Consider the following 19,360-nt stretch of genomic DNA (forward strand, 5'->3'; position numbering starts at 1 on the left):
TATATATATGTATGTGTAATGATCAAGGCAATAAACATATCCACCATCTCCGACGTTTAAAAATTTTGCCTGAGGGTATGTGCGCTTGCTGGGGATGTGGAGGGAGAGAGAGAGTGAAGGTGAGAAAGCATGCTGCAAGGGAAATGATCTTGCCACAATCCCTTCTTCTCCATTTCTTCGTCCTTTCCAGATTTTGGGCACGTATGCACACATACCTGGCTTATTTTTTACGCCTCTGGGTCCAGAACTCGAATCATGCAGTTGGCTATGTGAAATTCTGCTGCCTTAACTACGACGCCACCAGCTGGTCCACCTAGTATTTGTTACTACTTCACCTTGTGCACATTTGAAATCTGCTCTTCTGGTTAGTTTGAAATACATCTTGAGTTGTCACCAAGTTTCTTTACTATGCTGTAGCATACTCTAACTCAGTCCACTTACTTACCTGTGCCCTCCGTCTGTTAACTGAGTGCACCCCATCTCCCACCCTTCTCATTTCTCCAGCTTCTGATGTCACCCGAGACTTGTTCTTTAAAAAAGTCAGTGCATTTTTTTCTCTTGTTTTCAAATCATCATTTTTTTCTCTATTGCTTTGTCCTTTCTTTCATGATAGTATGCTCTTGCTTTTGTAATATTTTTGGGTTGTCAGAAAAGTCATAATGCATTTTTGCATAGAGAAAATATGTCATGACTTTTCTGACAGCGCCATACCTAAAGTCTTACTGAGAGTGACAATTACTTGATTTTTTAAAAAGAGATTTTTCTTTTTTACTGCAGTAATTCTTATTGTAGGGATGCTTTTCACTGCTGGATTTGAGAATAGAGGTGAGGGTTCTCTGAGGGTTCAGATTATTTTCCTTTTGTGAACTGCATCCAGCGATATTTCTGTCTTTATTTTTTTATGGCATTTTTAGTTGAGACGAATTCTTAGAGAATAAACCATTTTCTCAGTTTTTTTAGTTAGAAGAATAGGAGAAAGTTGAGAGTTAACATTTTTTCCTGACAGTGTAGAGGCATTAATTTACTTGTATGGGGAAAAAATAGAACTCATAAGCAGAGGAAGGTAGTCACGGGTGTACAATTTTTCATGTTTGTTCAGAAATGATTTCCTCCTTAAATCTCTTCCGACAGCTGGTGCTAGCAACCCCCTACTCTGTCTGGCCTCCGGACCCAACTCGGAGCTCTGGATTCATTCCCTGTCTCCTCATACCTCAGCCTGAGCCTTCTGTCATCCAAAGGGCTCTACGTGATCTTCCATCCAAGCCTCATTTTTCTCTCCCAAGGTATGTTTAGGGGAGGAGTGGGCAGAATTATGTGACTTCATTTAGTTGCATGAATATCCTCAGCGGATTTCCCTCTTTAGAAATGGTGCCTAGCAGTGGGTCAGGATTTGTTGTCATTCTTTTCTTCCTAGATCATTTCATGTTGAATATGATGCAGTATGTGTGTGAAATGTTTTTCTAGTTCTAGCCATTTTGAAGGATTTTCTTTATTATAGTTTTTGGTGGATTCAGTGAACAGTGGAAGAGAGAGGAACCAAATGACTTTAAGTTGCCATCTTGATATATAGACTACTACAGATTATTTTAATACTTTTACAAGATGTATTACTTATTTTATTTTTAAATTGCCAGAGAGCATGTGTGCTTGTGACAGAGAGAGAGAGAAGAGACAGACAGACAGAACCCCTCAGTGGGGTGTGGTCATGATGCCATCCCTTTTCTCTCATTTCTCCTTCCAGTCAGGATTTTAGGAATACACACACATGCCCTTGACATGCTTTTCAAGCCACCAGGGCTGGCAGTTCAACTGTGACTGGCCATGTGAGATCTGGCTTCCAGTGCATAGTACTTCACCACTGAGCTATGAGGTCTGCCCCAAATTGTGTTATTTGCCAAGACTTCATGTGATTATGGCCAAGTCTTAGAAGGCAGTGATACATATGTAGAAGGCAGTAATTGAAATAGCATAGTTGAAACTATTTATCTTTATTGGCAGGGTGGAGATTATACTGTAGTAAAAAAGAGCATTAGCTGTAAGTTGGAGGGTTAAAATTCTAATACAGTTTCTCTTTATTTGTATTATCTGAGGTGTTCACAACATGTAATAGGTTTTTTGTCCATAGGTATGGACATGGTATAGTTTATATCTATCAACTTTGCTTCCACATGCTACAGGTTGAATATAGTTGAAGATAGATTCTACATGCAAATTAAAAAAAAATTTCTTTTGAGAGGTTTTTGCTATAGGGCACGTGCGCTCGCCAGACAGACAGAGAGGGACAGAGAGATAGAAAGCGAGAAATCACCCCTTAGGGGGGATGGCCACGCCGCAATCCCTTCTCTTCCGTTCTCCTCTTGGGATCTTGGGCATGCACGCACACGCCCGGCGTCAGTTTAAGCCACCGGGTCCGGGACTTGAACCACGGTGGACTATGAGGGAGTCCAGCAACATAGTCATTACGCTAACTGCTGGTCCCACAAATCTAAAATTTGAGGGCAAATAACAAACCCAAAACTAAAGTATACAAACTCTCTTATTACTGGATTGTATGTGCCATACATTAAATATAAAATTGACATTTGGGGACCAGTAGGTGCTGTGGTGGTTAAAGCACTGGACACTCCCACATGGCTGACCACGGTTCAAGTCCTAGACCTGGTGGCTTGCTTTCTCACTTTCCCACTTTCCCTCTTTCTCTCGGTGTCTCTGGTCAAATTAAAATGAATGAATGAATAAATAAAATTGAATAAACAATCCTAATAAAAAAGTTTTTTAAATGACATTCAACATCAGTTATATAATAGTTGTCAAACTTAGGTAAAAGTTAAGCATTTTCTTAGGTAGGTGATCTTTTATCATTGTCTTTTTGCAGTTTTTATTTCTTTGTCCAGCAAAACTTTCCCAGTGAAGCTTTTGAAGCTCGTGTTTGAAACCAGAGTTAGTGAGAGCTGATATGAAAACCCAAGAGTAGTGTGGTGAAATGTCAAGTGTGAAGCAGACAAACGCAATGTTGATACTAAAAGGGTTTCTTTTTTTCTCTTTCTCTTTTTTAAGAGAGATTTTTGCTAGGGCATGTGTGTCTGAGAGACAGAGACAGAGAGACAGAAAGTGAGAAATCACCTCTCAGAGAGGATGGCATGCCACAATCCCTTCTCCTTCATTCTCCTCTTGGGATTTTGGGGTCACACACACAAATGCCTAGTGTATTTTAAGAACTGGATCTGGGATTCAAAGCATAGTCCACTACGTGGGAGTCCAGCAACATAACTATTATGCCATCTGCTGGTCCCACTAAGGGTTTCTACCTAAGAGGCATCTGAAGTTTTTTTTTTAATGTATTTTATTTATTAATCTCATAGGGGAAAGATAAGCATCCTTAACACAGTCTAATGGTATAGTCCTTATCCGAGCCTTCCCAGCCAGCCAGCATGGGCACACGTGTGTGCGTGACGTGTAGGTTGACCCAAGGAACTGAACCCTGGTTTTTCATATGTGCCCATGTCATGGAGCAGTGCATCACCACTGCTCTTCTGTGACTGGTCCTTAATGATCTTTTTATAATCATATGTTCAAGCTTCGGCAAGCCATTACAAGGGAGGGAAGGAGCCAGAGCTCTCTTTTGCCTTATTTCGCAACCATTTTGTCTGGGGCATATTAGGATTACTTGAGATTGAGACAGTTCAGTTTCCTACCCCTTCAGATATTCCTTCCCAACTCATGTCCTGGTCATGGAATGCAAATTAGATGATTTAGCAATACTGTTTTTTAATTCAGCTCTTGTTATTGTTTCACAGAAGAATCTCAGTGAAGTAATGGATTAAACCTTCATTTTTGCATTATAGTGGCTTCCCTTGTTGGTAATTAGTGTCTTGTTCCTTCTGATAGAAAGAGAAGTACTCTGTTTTGCTAGTCATTCTGGAATCATCTTTAAGCCCAATCTTGGTTTAGGGATAATAGTCAGATATCCTTTTCAGTTTTCTGTTCTTGCTCTCTAATAGTTCTCATTTACTTTTAGAAGGCCTCCTTTTTTGGGACCAGCAGTTAGTGTAATGACTACGTTGCTGGACTCACACATAGTCGACCGCGGTTCGAGTCCGGGCGCATGTGTGTGCGTGCCCAAGATCCCGAGAGGAGAATGGAGGAGATGGGATTGAGGCGTGGCCATCCCCCCTTGGTGATTTCTCGCTTTCTGTCTCTCTGTCTCTCTCTCTCTGGCTGGTGAGCGCACGCGCCCTATAGCAGAAAACTCTCCAAAAAAAGAAGAAAAAAAAAAAAGAAGCCCTCCTTTTTTTAGGATCCCCAAAACCCTTCAAAGGCACCTCACCTTGTGTTGCCTTTTTGACAAACATCCTATTCTGGTTTCCTGTTTCAAAGATGACCTCATTAAAGAGGTAGATAAGAGTCAGTAGTTTAGTTGACTCCCTTTAAATGGGCTTGTCAGATTAGATGGTGGCTTACTTGGAGAGAATAATTATCTTTGTTGAGATTGTCACTGAAAATCCAGTTTTGAAATTTTATTAAGGTAATGAAGCAGAAGAGTTGTTAGAGTGTTTGCTTACATAGTTCAGTACTTTTTTTTTTTTTTTTTAAAGATTTATTTATTTAATTTATTTATTTTAATTTGGCCAGAGAGAAACAGAGAGAAAGCAAGCCACCAGATCCAGGACTAGAACCATGATCAGCCATGTGGGAGTGTCCAGCAGCTTACCCACCACGCTATCTGCTCATCCCCATAGTTTGGTACTTTATCTTGCTCAGAGTTCTCAGTATAGTTTGTGACTCAAGATACATTTAAACCTAGGGTACCTCTTACACAGTGAAAGGTTAAACCCATACCCAGCTATGACATCATTGTAATTGTAAAACATGTCGTCTTTGTGTTAGAGAGATGTGAAAAACAGATGGGGAAACTAACCAGCCTTCTAGCAGCTCTTGGATTGTATCTTCAGTGTAGATGTGCTATTTTGTTGGAAGTATAATGAATTTTCAGGACTTTAGAGCCTGTATTTGAGGTGAAAACAAATGTATGTCCAACTGTCCTTTGGACATACGTGTGTACATAAAGTTTTGCATGCAAAGATATTTACCGTACCAATTTTCATAATAGAAAAACATTGAAAAATATTTAAAGTTAAATAAGCCATAATATATTCATACTGTGAAATACTCCACAGGCATTGGAAAGGCTGAGTAAGATCTATTTGCATTGGCATAAAAGTATAGAAGTGAGATAAGTCGAATTGCTGAAGTTTCTATATTCTATTCAGAATAAACAGAAACAGCCTCATATAAATGTGTGGCTTTGTGTTTATTTCTCCATTCACTCATCTGATAATAATAGTGCTCTGATACTCTTCTAGGGAACCATCCTATCCCCTACTCTGAGTTCACGTTTGATGTGTTGATGTGCCTCTGTCTCTAGCGCCTCAGGCCTCATCATTGAGAGAAATGTATCTAGGCCTAGGTACAGGGAACGATACTTTAGGAAATTTGGGCCAAGACTCATGTTCTACTTTTTTTTTTGGAGAGGTTTTCGCTATAGGGCGCGTGCGCTCGCCAGACGGACAGACAGAGACAGACATAGAGACAGAAAGCGGGAAATCACCCCCGGGGGAATGGTCACGCCACAATCCCTTCTCCATTCTCCTCTCGGGATCTTGGGCACGCACGCACACGCGTCCGTTGTTTTAAGCCACTGGGTCCAGGATGTGAACCGCGGTCAACTATGTGGGAGTCCAGCGACATAGCCATTATCCTAACTGCTGGTTCCCGACTCATGTTCTACTTTTGAGAGAGTGACATGCTCTTGTGTTGGGCTTGTGTCTGGAAGGATGGAAGTGTGGAACTTCCAGCAGTCATCTTGGCATTGCCTAGAATCTACCGATTCAGCCAGGAGAGAGAAAGAAAACCAGAGATGAAGTCCATTGTGCCCGTAGATGAAGCCTCACCTGAAGCTAGCATTCCATCAGACTTTTCCACTGTAATGAATTCTCTATTTTACTTAGATAGAGTTGGATTTTTAGACACCTGCTGCTGAAAAGAGCTGACTGATCCAGTGTGTAAAGGTATATGTTCATAAATGAATAGAAGGTGGTCTGGGACGTTACTCACCAAAATGTTAGCACTGTTTTGTGGCAAAAGAGTGGAATTGGAGGAGAGAATATCAAAGGAGCATTCCCCTTTTTACGCTGATTCTATATATTTTTGAATTTTTTCTAAAGTATCTAAAAATAAGTTTAAAACATTTAGGGAAGCCAAATAAAAGAATGCTACAGTCTAGAGCCAACAACATATAGATCACTTTCAGCTTTTCTTTGCTGTTCTTTCCATTTATTGTTTGAAATTAAAGAATTACCTTTGTATTCCTTATGCAAAATGATTAGGACCAAAAGTGTTTCAGATTGTGGATTCTTTTTTTTGGGGGGGGGGAGATTTTCACTATAGGGTGAGTGCACTCGCCAGAAAGACAGAGAGAGACATAGAGACAGAAAGCTTGAGAAATCACACCCCAGGGGGGATGGTCACGCCGCAATCCCTTCTCCTCCATTCTCCTCTTGGGATCTTGGGCATGCACGCACACGTGCCCGGCGTGAGTTTTAAGCCACCGGGTCTGGGACGTGAACCGCGGTCGACTACGTAGGAATCCAGCGACATAGCCATTACGCTAACTGCTGGTTCCCAGATTGTGGATTCTTTAGTTTTTTTCTTACATGAACTCTTTTCTGGTTTATACCACAGTTCTCATTGTCCTCTGAATATGTCAGTCACATTCCTGACAGCCTTTCACTTTTTCTCACAAATGGGTAGTTAAAGAAAGCCTTAAGTATTACCTCTCATGAAGTGACTTCTGTTTTATTTAAAATTATAATTATCTAAGTCATATTCTCTAAAACAATTGTAGGAATACAGTCTAGCAGAGGAGTTTGAGTTGATTCTGATACAAGTAACATGGGAAATATAGTTGAGACCCTAAAATGTTAGACTTTTTAGAACATTTGGATGGATTATATGAAAAGTCAAGAGAGTATTTAAAGTTGACACTGTCCCCTCAAATCAGGACTTACAGTATACATATATGGACATTTTTATTGTGTAATTTTTAAATATTCATGTGGCATTATCAGGTAAATGAGACTGTTTAAATGAACTCCCCAGATTACTTATTTTTGGTGTAATTTTCAGTATGCTTTTTTTAAAAAAATTATTATTTTATTTAACTATTTATTTATTTATTTATTTTTAATTTGACCAGAGAGGGAGGGGGGCTTGAGAAAGCAAGTCGCCTGATCTGGGACTCAAACAGCGGTCAGCCGTTTGGGAGTTCAGTGCCCTTAACCACCATGCCACCTACCAGCCCCTCAATATGCATTCTTAAATAGTGTATTCTCAGTGTGATATAACTCTCGACATAATTTGGGTCCATTATGATTATTAGTTATTCTACAACATAGTGCAGAAGTGCCTTCAAATATTGTTCATATACAGGAGACTGTTCTTAAACTAGGTTATTTTGACCAGCTGTCTGTTTAGGTTTTTATGCCTAAAAACCTTCCTTTTTGTTGAGGTAGAATTCACATAGCATAAAATTATATGTTTTAAAATGTATACTTAGGTGACATTTATTATATTTATAACATACTAAAGAGGTGTACCAGTCACTTCTGTCTAGTTCCAAAATGTTTTGATTATTCTCAAAAGAGAGCACACATCCATTAAGCAGTCATTCTATTTCCCTCCTCTAAGCCCCTACCGGCAACTAATCTGCTCTCTGTCTCTATGGATTTAGCTCTTCTAGATATTCATATATATATATAGATGGAATCCTCCCTCAACTCCTTGCCTTTTTTTGAAGATATTTTTGCTGGCCTGGTCCCACAGTGCCATGCTTTAAGCACTGTGCACTAGGAGCCATAACCCATACTTGTTCTGTGATTTGAGTTCTGTGGTTTGAATCTTGGCCTCAGAGGCTTGAAAAACTTGTCAGGCATGTTTGCACGTGTACACCAAATCCCAACAAAATGGAGAAATGGAAGAAAAAGGTTTATGGCTAGGCTATTTCCTATTGAGAGGTTCTTTCTCTTTCTTTCTGTCTGGTGCATGAGTGAGCCCTCTGACAATTAAAAGAAAAGGTATTTTTGTTCTCCTCCCACCAAGACACTCACATACTCTTAATCTTCATATGCTAAGGACTATGAAACTAAAGCAAGTTCATTTAAGCTGCTGGAAGTAAGAGTAAACTCTGCGTGAGAATGTGTGGGAATTGTCTATGAGGAAAGGGCATATACTTCAGTGAGTGAACTTTGTGGTGTCTGCTCTGTCTGCCACGCAGCCTACTTACTTTCTGTTTCTTGACTGCATATAGAAAGGGTGAGTCAACCCAGAACAAGCAATGTGTTAATGTACAAGCCTACCTCCTCCTTCGGATTGTAGCTTTGATAGAGCAGGGACCATGTTTGTGAATCTTCATAGCACCCATCAGAATGTCTCACATATATAGTAGATACTTATTAGTACATGCTAGCTGATTGAATTAAAGATCCTATTTCTTTTTTTACACTGCTTTTCAGACTTTGGGATATGTTCTTTTGTAAGAAAAATTTTACATTTCTAAGTATTTCAAAATGGAATTGATAGTATTTAGAAATATCAAAAGTTTTTTTTAACATTACACAATTATATTTTTGGACACATAGCTGTAAGAAACAGTTGTATTTTAATAATGAAGCATGTGATTATCTATGGATAATGTGGATATGGATAATTCAGACTGACTATAACATAATATACTGGCAAGTGGAGGAGAACAATTACTAGTTGTGTTTAAAAAGCTTCATAGCTTGGGCTGACCTTATAACTCTGTGGTTAAGCACTGTGCATAGGGGAGCTGGATCCTGTGTGACTGATTACAGTTCAAATCCTTGCCTTGCCTTGACAATGTGAAACAACAACAACAACAACAACAACAAAACGACAGGCATGTGAGCTTCTATGCCCTGAATCCTGACAGGATAGAGAAATGGAGGGGAAAAAAAGGATTGAAGCATGACCACACCCTAGTAAGGGATGTTTTCTCTTATCTCTCACATGTGCTCTCTGAAAAGTTTCACATGCCCAAAACCCGTTTTCAGATTCTGGTTGAAAGTTACATGGATGAGGGACCAGCAGTTAGCGTAATGACTATGTTGCTGGACTCCCATGCAGTCACCCGCAGTTCTAGTCCTGGACCTGGTGGCTTAAAACTCATGCCAGGCGCATGTGCGTGCGTGCCCAAGATCCTGAGAGGAGAATAGAGGAGAAGGGATTGAGGCATGGCCATCCCCCCAGGGGTGATTTCTTGCTTTCTGTCTCTCTGTCTGGTGAACGCATGCACCCTATAGTAAAAACCTCTCCAAAAAAAAAAAAGAAAGAAAAAGAAAGTTACATGGATAATTATATCATTTGCGCTATTGAGAAATCACCCTGTAGGAAATAGTCTCAAAAGGTGTAGAGTAGTCTTCAGATACTAAACTCTTTTCTAACTATGTATGTTTTTATTATTTCAGAAGAAAAAGTTCTTGCATTTAGTAATATAGTACTATAATAAAAAATTTAAACATTTTGACATTTTACTATATTAGGCAGGGTATGTTACAAATCCAGTGAGCAGGTGCCCTTTTGATGAATTCATCTTCAGTTTAGCATATTTGTGTTATTTTAGACTCAGCTAGAGTATTAACTTTAAGAAATATTAAAAGGGCTCCTTACCATATAAAGTACTTTAAGTTTTAATTATATTCCCTCAGTAAAGGATGTCTGTAATAGTGACATTCCTAGGTATTTAGATTAGTAGAAATTTAAAGCTGAGACCTGGACCAACTAGTGGTGTGGTGGTTAGAACAGCTGGTTTCCACATGGCAGAATGAGTGGTTTGAGTCCTGGACCCAGCAGCTCGGAAGCCATACCAGGTGCATGTATGTGCAGTCCAAAATCCTGAGAGGAGTATGGGGAAGGGATTGCAATGTGGCCGTCCTCTCTGGGAGGTGCTTTCTCACTTTCCCTCTCCTCCAGTCCATCTCTCTCTGGCAAGTGCATGTACCCTGTGGTAAATTAAAACAAATAAATGAGACATTTGGATGAGCATTATAGATTGATCTTAATGTGATTTATAGTAATACTCTTTTTTTCTTTAGCTTATCTAATTGTTGTATGTATTTGTGTGTGTTGTGCACACACAAACACAAAAGTAATTAAAATTTTCTAATATATAGGTTTGGTATTTTACTGCTAAAACTTCAGTACTTAGATTCCAGTCTTAGTAATATATTGTCACATTCCATATGCAGTAGTTACATATAATATAATGATAGCTGTGATTATGTAGTACTTAACAAATACTTTCATGTATTTTTAAATTTATTCTTCACAACAACCCTATGAAAGAGGTAGGAGAAGTACTGATTCCCCCCACACCCATTTTACAGATGAAGAAACTAAGACACAGAGATTAAGAACTGTCTAAACTAACATGACCAGTAAGTGCTTGAATTAATGGAAATGGTTATTAATGGGTATGTTCTAATATGGTAAAGGCTTTTCTTACTGCTATTGTCTGAGTTCTAGGTACAAAAACACCAAGTAAATAAATTGATAGGAGTAGATGGATTTAAATTAACTATTTAAAAAAAAATTAATTTTATTATTATTAATTTTTAATTTGCTATAAGGCACGTGTGCTTACCAGAGAGAGAAACGGAAGATGAGAAAGGAAGCTGCCATGTCTGGGACTCAAACCAGGGTTGGCCATGTGGGAGTCTAGCGCCTTAATCACCACATCACCTGCTGGCCTGGTAGTAGATGGATTTTAGGGACTGCCAGGGAGATATGCTGTTTGTTTTTTTGTTTGTTTGTTTGTTTATTTTTAATTTCTTTCTGTTCTTGTTTCACCAATTAGTAATGGTATTTTGAGAGAGTGGATGATGTCTTGTTGTTTTTTTGTTACATGAATGAAGCTTTTTTTAATCCTTTTTTAGAAAAAAAAAATTTTAATTTTTGCGACAGGGCGTGTATATGTGTGAAAGAGAAAGAAGAGAGAGAGAAAAGTACCCTCCACAGGAGTTGGTCATGCTGTGGTCCCTTCCTCCAGTCCTCTGGCCCACCAGGATTCCAAACGTAGGTGACCAGCAGGTTTTCAATTGACAGGGCCAGGGATTTGAACCACAGGTGGTATATGGCTCCCAGATGTACATACCAATACACTATTGGCTGAGCCACAGACGCTCAACCTTTTAAATTTAACGGCATGAGGAACTAAGGAAATAGAAAATTTGAAGAGAAGTATTTTGGGATTCTAACAAGTTGATTGCTAGGATCATTTGAGTAGGTGAGAAAGTTAGCTAAAGTTAGTTAGATAAAACACATTTGTGTAATTGGAAATTAATTCAGCATTGAAACTTTTAGGGCTCTCGTTAAAATTTTTAAATCCTGGTTTAAAATTGTTCTACTACTATAATATACAAATCTTTGAGCTTGGGAATACTTATCCAACTGTGGTTTTCCTCAGATGAGGACCCTGAAGGGTACAGAAGTTGAAGCTCTCCCAGCATCATGTAGCAGAGCTGAAACTAGAGCTTACATTTCCCGACTTCTAGATTAGTGTTATTTTTACTTCAAACCATTAACTTCTTGGTAAGCTGTTCTTAAAATACTTAACAAGTCTTTTGTATCTGTAATTTATGTGTTTGATTAACATTCCTACTGTTGGTCAAAATGAAATTAAAAATGAAAATTTGAATTCTTTGTTTAATTTTAGGTGAGTTAATGTGGGAAAAATTCCTGGTGTTTTGAAGATGTCTCGGCACAGTATGTTTCCTGTTTAAATTACAAATAACTTGAAGAGGTTTCAGAAAAAAAAGAAATTGGGAGATTTTTGTTAAATCATGTCATCCGAACAGAAGCAATTATTTTGTGATGAAAAACAAAATACTTTAAAAAAAGATTATGATATGAGAAATGAGATCATTGATACCATCAGATTATACCCTAAACCAAAAATTTCAGAAAGTAGTTTTCATTATGAACTAAAAAATGTAAAAATTGATTTGCCGAAGATAAATATTCCGAATGAAGTTATATTGAAACATGAAATCGACAGATACAGAAAATTATTCCAGAGTAAACCACAGACTGCCAGGAAATCTATTGGTGTAAAGACTGTAAGCTGTGGAGAAGACTGTATATTGCTTCATAAGTCAGAGAAAGCTGAAGAAGGAAGTATAAAAATGTCTGCAAAAATACTCAGTTTCACCTGTTTAAAATGCCGAGACAGCACTCGCTATAGCCCAAATGATTTGCAGAAACACTTTCACATGTGGCACCGTGGTGAATTACCTTCTTATCCTTGTGAAATGTGCAGTTTTTCAGCAAATGACTTCCAGGTATTTAAGCAACACAGGCGAACTCACAGAAGCACTTTAGTAAAATGTGACATTTGTAACAATGAGAATGTATATACTCTATTGGACTTGACAAAACATTTCACATCCACGCATTGTGTTAATGGTAATTTTCAATGTGAAAAGTGCAAATTCTCCACTCGGGATGTTGGCACATTTGTTCAGCATATTCATAGACATAACGAACTCCATTATAAATGTGGTAAATGCCAACATGTATGTTTTACCAAAGGAGAACTTCAGAAGCACCTTCATATTCACTCTGGTACTTTTCCCTTCACTTGTCAATATTGTAGCTATGGTGCCACCAAGAGAGAGCACCTTGTGAGACACGTTATAACTTTGCACAAAGAGCATTTATATGCAAAAGAAAAACTGGAAAAAGACAAGTACGAAAGACGGATGGCAAAGACTTCAGGACTTAAGCTAATACTGAAAAGATACAAAATAGGTGCATCAAGAAAGATATTCTGGAGACGGAAGAAGATTAGCAATGGAAGTGATCGAAGTATAGAAAAAAGCATGCAGATACTTAAAGTGAAGAAAACACAGGCTGAATCTGACGACCAGCACCATCTTGTTGAAGAGCATTTAAGTGAAGAAAAGGATGAAAGTCTGCCCTATGAGAATCTTGCTGAATCAGAGTCAGAAAAGCCAACTCTTCTATCTGCTGCTCAGTGTAAAAGAGCTGAAGAGGAATCAGATGCTTCTTTATCGAGGACTTCTGCTGCTGTACAAGGACCAACAGTGTTAATGGTGAAAAGTAATAAAATAACAATTCCTTCTAACTACAGTGCTAAGTTTATGGGCTTTAAAATGGTGGATGGAAAACAGCATATTCTAATAAAATTGCTGCCTACCAGTAAACAGAATCCACATTCACCAGGCTCACAATCAGATGCTATGAAGGACAGTGCAGTGAATTTGCAGCCCCAGACTTTGGACACTACTGGATTTTTAACAGGAGTAACAACTGAGTTAAGTGATGCAGTTTATGTGAAAACCGCTACTTCATTTTCACGTTCATCTCCTATACTTTCAGGGAAAATAATTTCAGAAAAAGAAATAGCTTTGCTATCCCAAAGGAACAATATGTTTCAAACAGTGGGTTTTGAAAAAAGTGTGTCGTCTTTGCCAACATCAGAACTGTTTACACCATCAGTGGATTTGACCACAAAAGTTGAAACAAGAAATAATGTTGAGTTTTGGGGAAATCATGTTACTCAGAGTCACCCCGAGGTATTAGGTACTGCCATTAGAAGTCCAGATAAAATGAACTGTACTACCAAACCAAATGCATTCACTAGTGGAGATATGCATAACTATTGTGTTAATTATGTCAACTCAGAGTTACCTGTTGAATCTTCCAACCAAGGATCATTACCTTTTCACAATTACTCAAAAGTGGATAACTCCAATAAACGTCGTAGGTTTTCGGGAACAGCAGTGTGTGAAAACTCTCAAAGAGAATCTCCATCAAGTAGGACAGTTGTTCAACAGCCAATTAGCGAGTCTGTTTTATCACTAGTGAGGAAGGAGAGCTCAAACCCAGATAGTCTGTTAGCATCCATTAGCCTTTTCAATGATAAAGATGGAATGTTAAAAACGAAAGCTGAAATGGAAGAACAGTGCTTTTTAGAAAAAGAACAAAGCATTGCTAGACAAAACCTATTCACTAATGAAAATCAAAATGTAGAGTGTATGACTGAAAAATCTAAGTGGGATGGCATTTCTAATGTAGATTCACCTATGATGCCTAGAATCACATCTGTTTTTTCTCTCCAGAGTGAACAGGCATCAGAATTTTTGCCACCTGAAGTAAACCAATTACTGCAAGATGTATTAAAAACAAAACCTGACATAAACCAAGACTCTAGGAACACTCCTGATAAAGGCCTGCCACTTCGCTGTGACCAGTCATTTCAGAAACATGAGGGAGAAGGCAGAATACCCGAATCTTCAAACGACTTCAAAGTACAAGATGTTTTCCAGGTCCCATCTGGCAGTGGGGGTATTCATGTGCCTGCAAATGATCTGAACTTAAACTGTGGTGAAAGAGCAAAGCAAGTGCTGTCGGTGCCACAAGATTCAGAGAAGATCCCCAGAATTTCAGCTATCGGCACATTACTTAAGACTCAATCAGATGCAATAATAACACAGCAGCTTGTAAAAGACAAACTGCGAGCCACTACACAAAATTTAGGTCCTTTATACATGCAGAGCCCACTTCTAAATTCAGAACCAAAAAAAACTGTCTTTGTTCAGGCTCCAAAAGGTTTTTTGGTTCCGTTGCATGTTGCTAACAAGCCTGGATTACATGTCGTTTCAGGAAGGCCACTTCCACTGGTGAATACACAAGGTGTACCTGCTTCTCTTGTCTTAAACAAGAAACCTGGGATGATCTTAACATTTAATAGTGGGAAACTCGAAAGTGCTAACGCTGTCAAAACTGAGAATGTGCAAGCTTGTGGGACTTTGACTAAGGAGCCTTGCAAAACACCTTTCTTAAAGGTAGAACCAAACAATAATTGTCTTACACCTGCACTTTGTTCCAGCATCGGCAGTTGTTTGAGCATAAAAAGTAATTCAGAAAATACTTTGTCATTAAAAGGTCCTTACGTTATTAAAACACCAACCAGTCCTTCAGTCAAAGTCGTTCCTCCTGCAAATGTGCTGTCTGAGCATCAGGGTACTAAATTGAATGTCTTGGATTCAGTAAAACAACAGAATGAGATTTTTCCAAAACAGCCCCTTTATACCCTCTTGCCTGATGGCAAACAAGCTGTTGTGTTAAAATGTGTGATGCCAAATAAAACCGAGCTGCTTAAACCGAAATTAATCCAAAATACTACTTATTATCAAAATATACAGCCAAAGAAACCTGAAGGAACATCACAAAAAATATTGCTGAAAATTTTAAACCCTGTGTTAAATGTGACTGCTGCTAATAATCTGTCAGTAACCAACTCTGCATCCTCGTTGCAGAAAGACAGTGTACCACCTAATCACACTATAGGAGGAGAGCAGAAAGAGCCAGAATCTTCTAGAGATGCCTTACCCTTCTTATTAGATGACTTGATGCCAGCAAATGAAATTGTGATAACTTCTACTGCAACATGCCCAGACACCCCTGAGGAACCAGTGGGCATCAGTGACCATGCAGAGGCCAGGGTATTAAGGTGTAAAACAAACTGTACAATTGAGAAAAGCTTCAATAGAAAAAAGAGTTCCCAAAACAATTTTTCAAAAATAAAAACTCATGGAAGAAGGAGAGATTCTGAAACTGCCTTTGTATCTAGAAACAGAAACTGTAAACGGAAGTTTAGGGATAACTACGAAGAACCTCCAAGAAAAAAAGCAACATTGCATAGAAAATGTAAAGAAAAGGCTAAGCGTGAAGATGTTCAGAAACCACAGGGATTCAGCAGGCCTAGGCTTTCAAAAGATGCTGTCAGAACTTTGCGGCTTTTCCCTTTCAATTCCAAACAGCTTGTGAAATGTCCTAGGAGAAACCAACCAGTTGTGGTTTTGAATCATCCTGATGCAGATGCACCAGAAGTAGTAAATGTAATGAAAACCATTGCTAAATTTAATGGACACGTACTTAAGGTTTCATTGTCAAAAAGGACTATTGATGCTTTACTGAAACCAGTTTGTTGGAACTCTTCTGTAACAACTTGTGATGATTTTTCCAAGAGGCATAAAACATTTAAACCTCTCAGTTCCGTGAAAGAAAGATTTGTGCTAAAATTAACACTCAAAAAGACAAGCAAAAACAATTATCAGATTGTGAAAACTACCTCTGAAAATGTTTTGAAGGCTAAATTTATCTGTTGGTTTTGTGGTAGAGTATTTGACAATCAGGATGCTTGGGCTGGCCACGGGCAGAGACATTTAATGGAAGCTACTCGTGATTGGAATATGTTAGAATAATTTTCGATAACCACCAAGAAGAAAAAATAAAATGACCTTAAAGGGTAATAACTGGGTTGCATTAATACAATGCAGACATTTTCCACTTTGAAATGGTACCTGAAATTAAAACATTTAAAAATGTAGTTGTATTTTACTGGAGGAGCAAAAGTTTCATGTGTGATATATGAGAATGTTAACACCACACACGTCAGTTTTGAAAGAAACTAGTCACCGCACAGATGTACCTTGGTTTGATTTTTTTTTTTTAATGTGTTTTTGGGATGTTGGGGGTACAGAAGTTTTGATAAAACCATTTTCCCAATTCTTTAGTGACTTGTAGTAGAGGGTACTGGCTGACAGCCCCATTCCCTCTCTTCTTCCACCAGCCTTAGGAATCTCAGTAGAGCTCCTCTGAAGATGGAGAGCTTTTTCATGATGGAACTGAAGGAATTTCTCATTTATGAAGATGTACTGGGAGAGCTTGGGTAAAGAACTTACTCTCCATCTGCTAAATGAAGTTCTTTTGCAGGGCTTGTGGCGGCTTTGAAAGTCCTTTAACTCACTACAGTTACACCTCATATGCCAGAGTCTTGAACAGCCTCCAAAGGTGATTTTCCTATCCCAAGTGGGTCTGTCAAGCATTACAGATTGGCAGCCTCAAGAGAGCCTCAAGATTTAAACTTGTCTAAAGTCCAATTAAAGAACGGGAATGTTCTTCTGAATTTGTTATCTTCAGTGATCTTGCACAAAACTATGTTTATCTGATAGAAAATGTTTGTCTCCCGTAAATCAAATGGCCATTTTTTTCTTCTTGGTTGCCATCCCTTTTAAAAGAGTGGAACACAAAAGCACTTCTAAGGGAATGGCTCTTCTTGAAAATTAAAAAGTTTTCTACAGAATAATATTTTGAAGCAAGATTAACAAAGCAAATTGTATTTTTATCTGTTTCATTTGATTTAGATATGTCCACATTAGGCTAAACCATTTTTTGTTAGCAATTTCTCAGTGTGACTGACAGCCCAAAGCAGATACATACTGATTATTAGCAATTGAAAATAGGGAATCATTAACAGGAGACCCAGTGGCAGTGCATAGACCTTTAGGACACATTCCTAAGGGACATGCACAGCGCTCTTAAAATGGAATCGTTTTCATGACAATAAAATCATAGATTTAACTTTTCACCTTATAAGTTTGGATTATATTTTACTGGATCATTGAATAATGGAGTTCTCGTATTACAGAAATTACACACTATGTGATTTTTTTGTTATATTGTTAATATAAATGTTAATGACATTTTCATTGATTGGATGAAAACTTCAGGGCTTTTCTGTATATAACAAAGAAATTAAATCTGTACATATTTTTGTACCTTTCATTTATGTAAATTTTGCACAGAAAGTTTTTGACATAAAGTTTATTTTCTTTCAGTTTAGTTTTGTGCATGCACTAATAATTAAACTGGTTGTTTAATTTAAAAGGAATATATAAGACTTTACCCATATTTCTTATTTTTTTTTTCAGATGTAGATTTTTTTTTTGAGACAAATTCATTTTTCAGGGATTGAACACTATTGTTAGCAAGTGCCTAAAAAAGATGTGAAACAGTTTACATAAGTCAACTGTAACAGTAGGTCCCGAGTGGGCCCATTCCCCTCATAGTTTTATTTTGAAGAAAGCCATACAGAGATGCTCCAAGCTGTCTTGCTATGCACATATACTTGTACTGTTTTTGTGCAGTTTGTCTACTTTCTTAGTGAAGTATTTTTTGTATAAAACCTATTACAATTGTGTTTCTTAAATTGAGCCTAAGAATGGAGTTGATTGGAAATATGCAGTATATATTAATAATGTATATGGTGTTTAAAGAATGGTTAGCATTGTTAAATTTCTGTAATGAGCATTTTCTTCTATTAAATTTATCTTAAGTTTGTGTTTATACAGAATCTTTTTTTTTTTTTTTTTTACTTTATTAAAATCTAAAGAAGCAGCCAGAACAGTCTTCTTCCCGTTTCCCTAACAGCAAGTTAGGGGTACTTCTTCAGAGTAGGGATGAGACAGGAGTTGGACCCCATTTACAGGTAGATAGAGCAGCCCTGCCCCCCCCAAGAGGAAAGCTCTCCTGTGTGACTCCTGATAATTCCTCTTCTCCCAGTCACCATATTCCTTTGACCTTAGACATTTAAGTCTTGTTCCTGAATAACCCATGACCCAAAACTTGTAGTCAAAGAATCTCCTGGCCTTGGTATCCACTCCAAAATAGGAAAATAACTGGAGCCATCCAGCGTGTGCCCCTCCCCGCTACTAGGGAAATGCACATGTAAGCCCCACATAGAACAAGCCTGCACAAGGCCCCTCAGATCCAGATTAAAACCCCTCGACCTAGTTCCGTCCCAGTTCCTCTTAAGCAATCCATTTTCTTGGGAGCTCTGCTCTTCCTTCCCTCTCCTTCAGTAAACTCCCTGCTTTGCTATACCTACCTACAAAAAAAAAAAATCTAATTGGGGGGGCAGCAGGTGGTGTGAAGGCACTGGACTCCTACCTGGCCAACCAAGGTTCCAGCCCTGAACCCAGTGACTTGAAAGTCATGCTAGGTGTGTGTGTTTGTGTGCCCAAAATCCCGAGAGAAAAATGCGGAAGGACTGTGGTATGGCCATCTCTGTGCTCCCCTCTACCTCCGCCCTGGGGAGTGCTTTCTCACTTTCCCTCTGTCTCTGTTTCTCTTTGGTGAGTGCATGTGTCCTATGGCAAAAACCTTTAAAAAAAGAGAGGGGGAACGAGCAGTTAGCATAATGGCTATGTCGCTGGACTCCCACGTAGTCGACCACGGTTCACGTCCCGGACTCAGTGGCTTAAACTCACGCCGGGCGCGTGTGCGTGTGTGCCCAAGATCCCGAGAGGAGACTGGAGGAGAAGGGATTGCAGCGTGGCCATCCCCCCCGGGGGGTAATTTCTTGCTTTCTGTCTCTGTCTGTCTCTGTCTGTCTGGCGAGCGCACACACCCTGTA

General features: G+C 38.6%; 1 protein-coding gene across 4 annotated transcripts in view; it reads left to right on the forward strand.

The window, feature by feature from the left end:
* Nucleotides 1-18,291, forward strand: part of ZNF518A (zinc finger protein 518A) — a 43,969-nt gene extending 25,678 nt beyond the window's left edge. For 2 of the 4 annotated variants that reach the window (XM_006157323.3, XM_006157322.3), the window contains exons 3-4: nucleotides 1,132-1,283; nucleotides 11,792-18,291. In XM_006157323.3, the coding sequence (XP_006157385.1) occupies nucleotides 11,919-16,367 (4,449 nt within the window). In that variant the 5' untranslated portion in view covers nucleotides 1,132-1,283; nucleotides 11,792-11,918 and the 3' untranslated portion in view covers nucleotides 16,368-18,291. Of the gene's footprint in view, nucleotides 1-1,131; nucleotides 1,284-11,070; nucleotides 11,152-11,542; nucleotides 11,668-11,791 lie in introns of those variants that run through there. The other 2 variants (XM_027775262.1, XM_014591185.2) reach the window with 2 other exon arrangements.
* Nucleotides 18,292-19,360: the final 1,069 nt, after the last annotated feature.

Source organism: Tupaia chinensis, unplaced genomic scaffold (assembly GCF_000334495.1).
Source record: "Tupaia chinensis unplaced genomic scaffold, TupChi_1.0 Scaffold000539_1, whole genome shotgun sequence".
Lineage (NCBI taxonomy): Eukaryota > Metazoa > Chordata > Mammalia > Scandentia > Tupaiidae > Tupaia > Tupaia belangeri.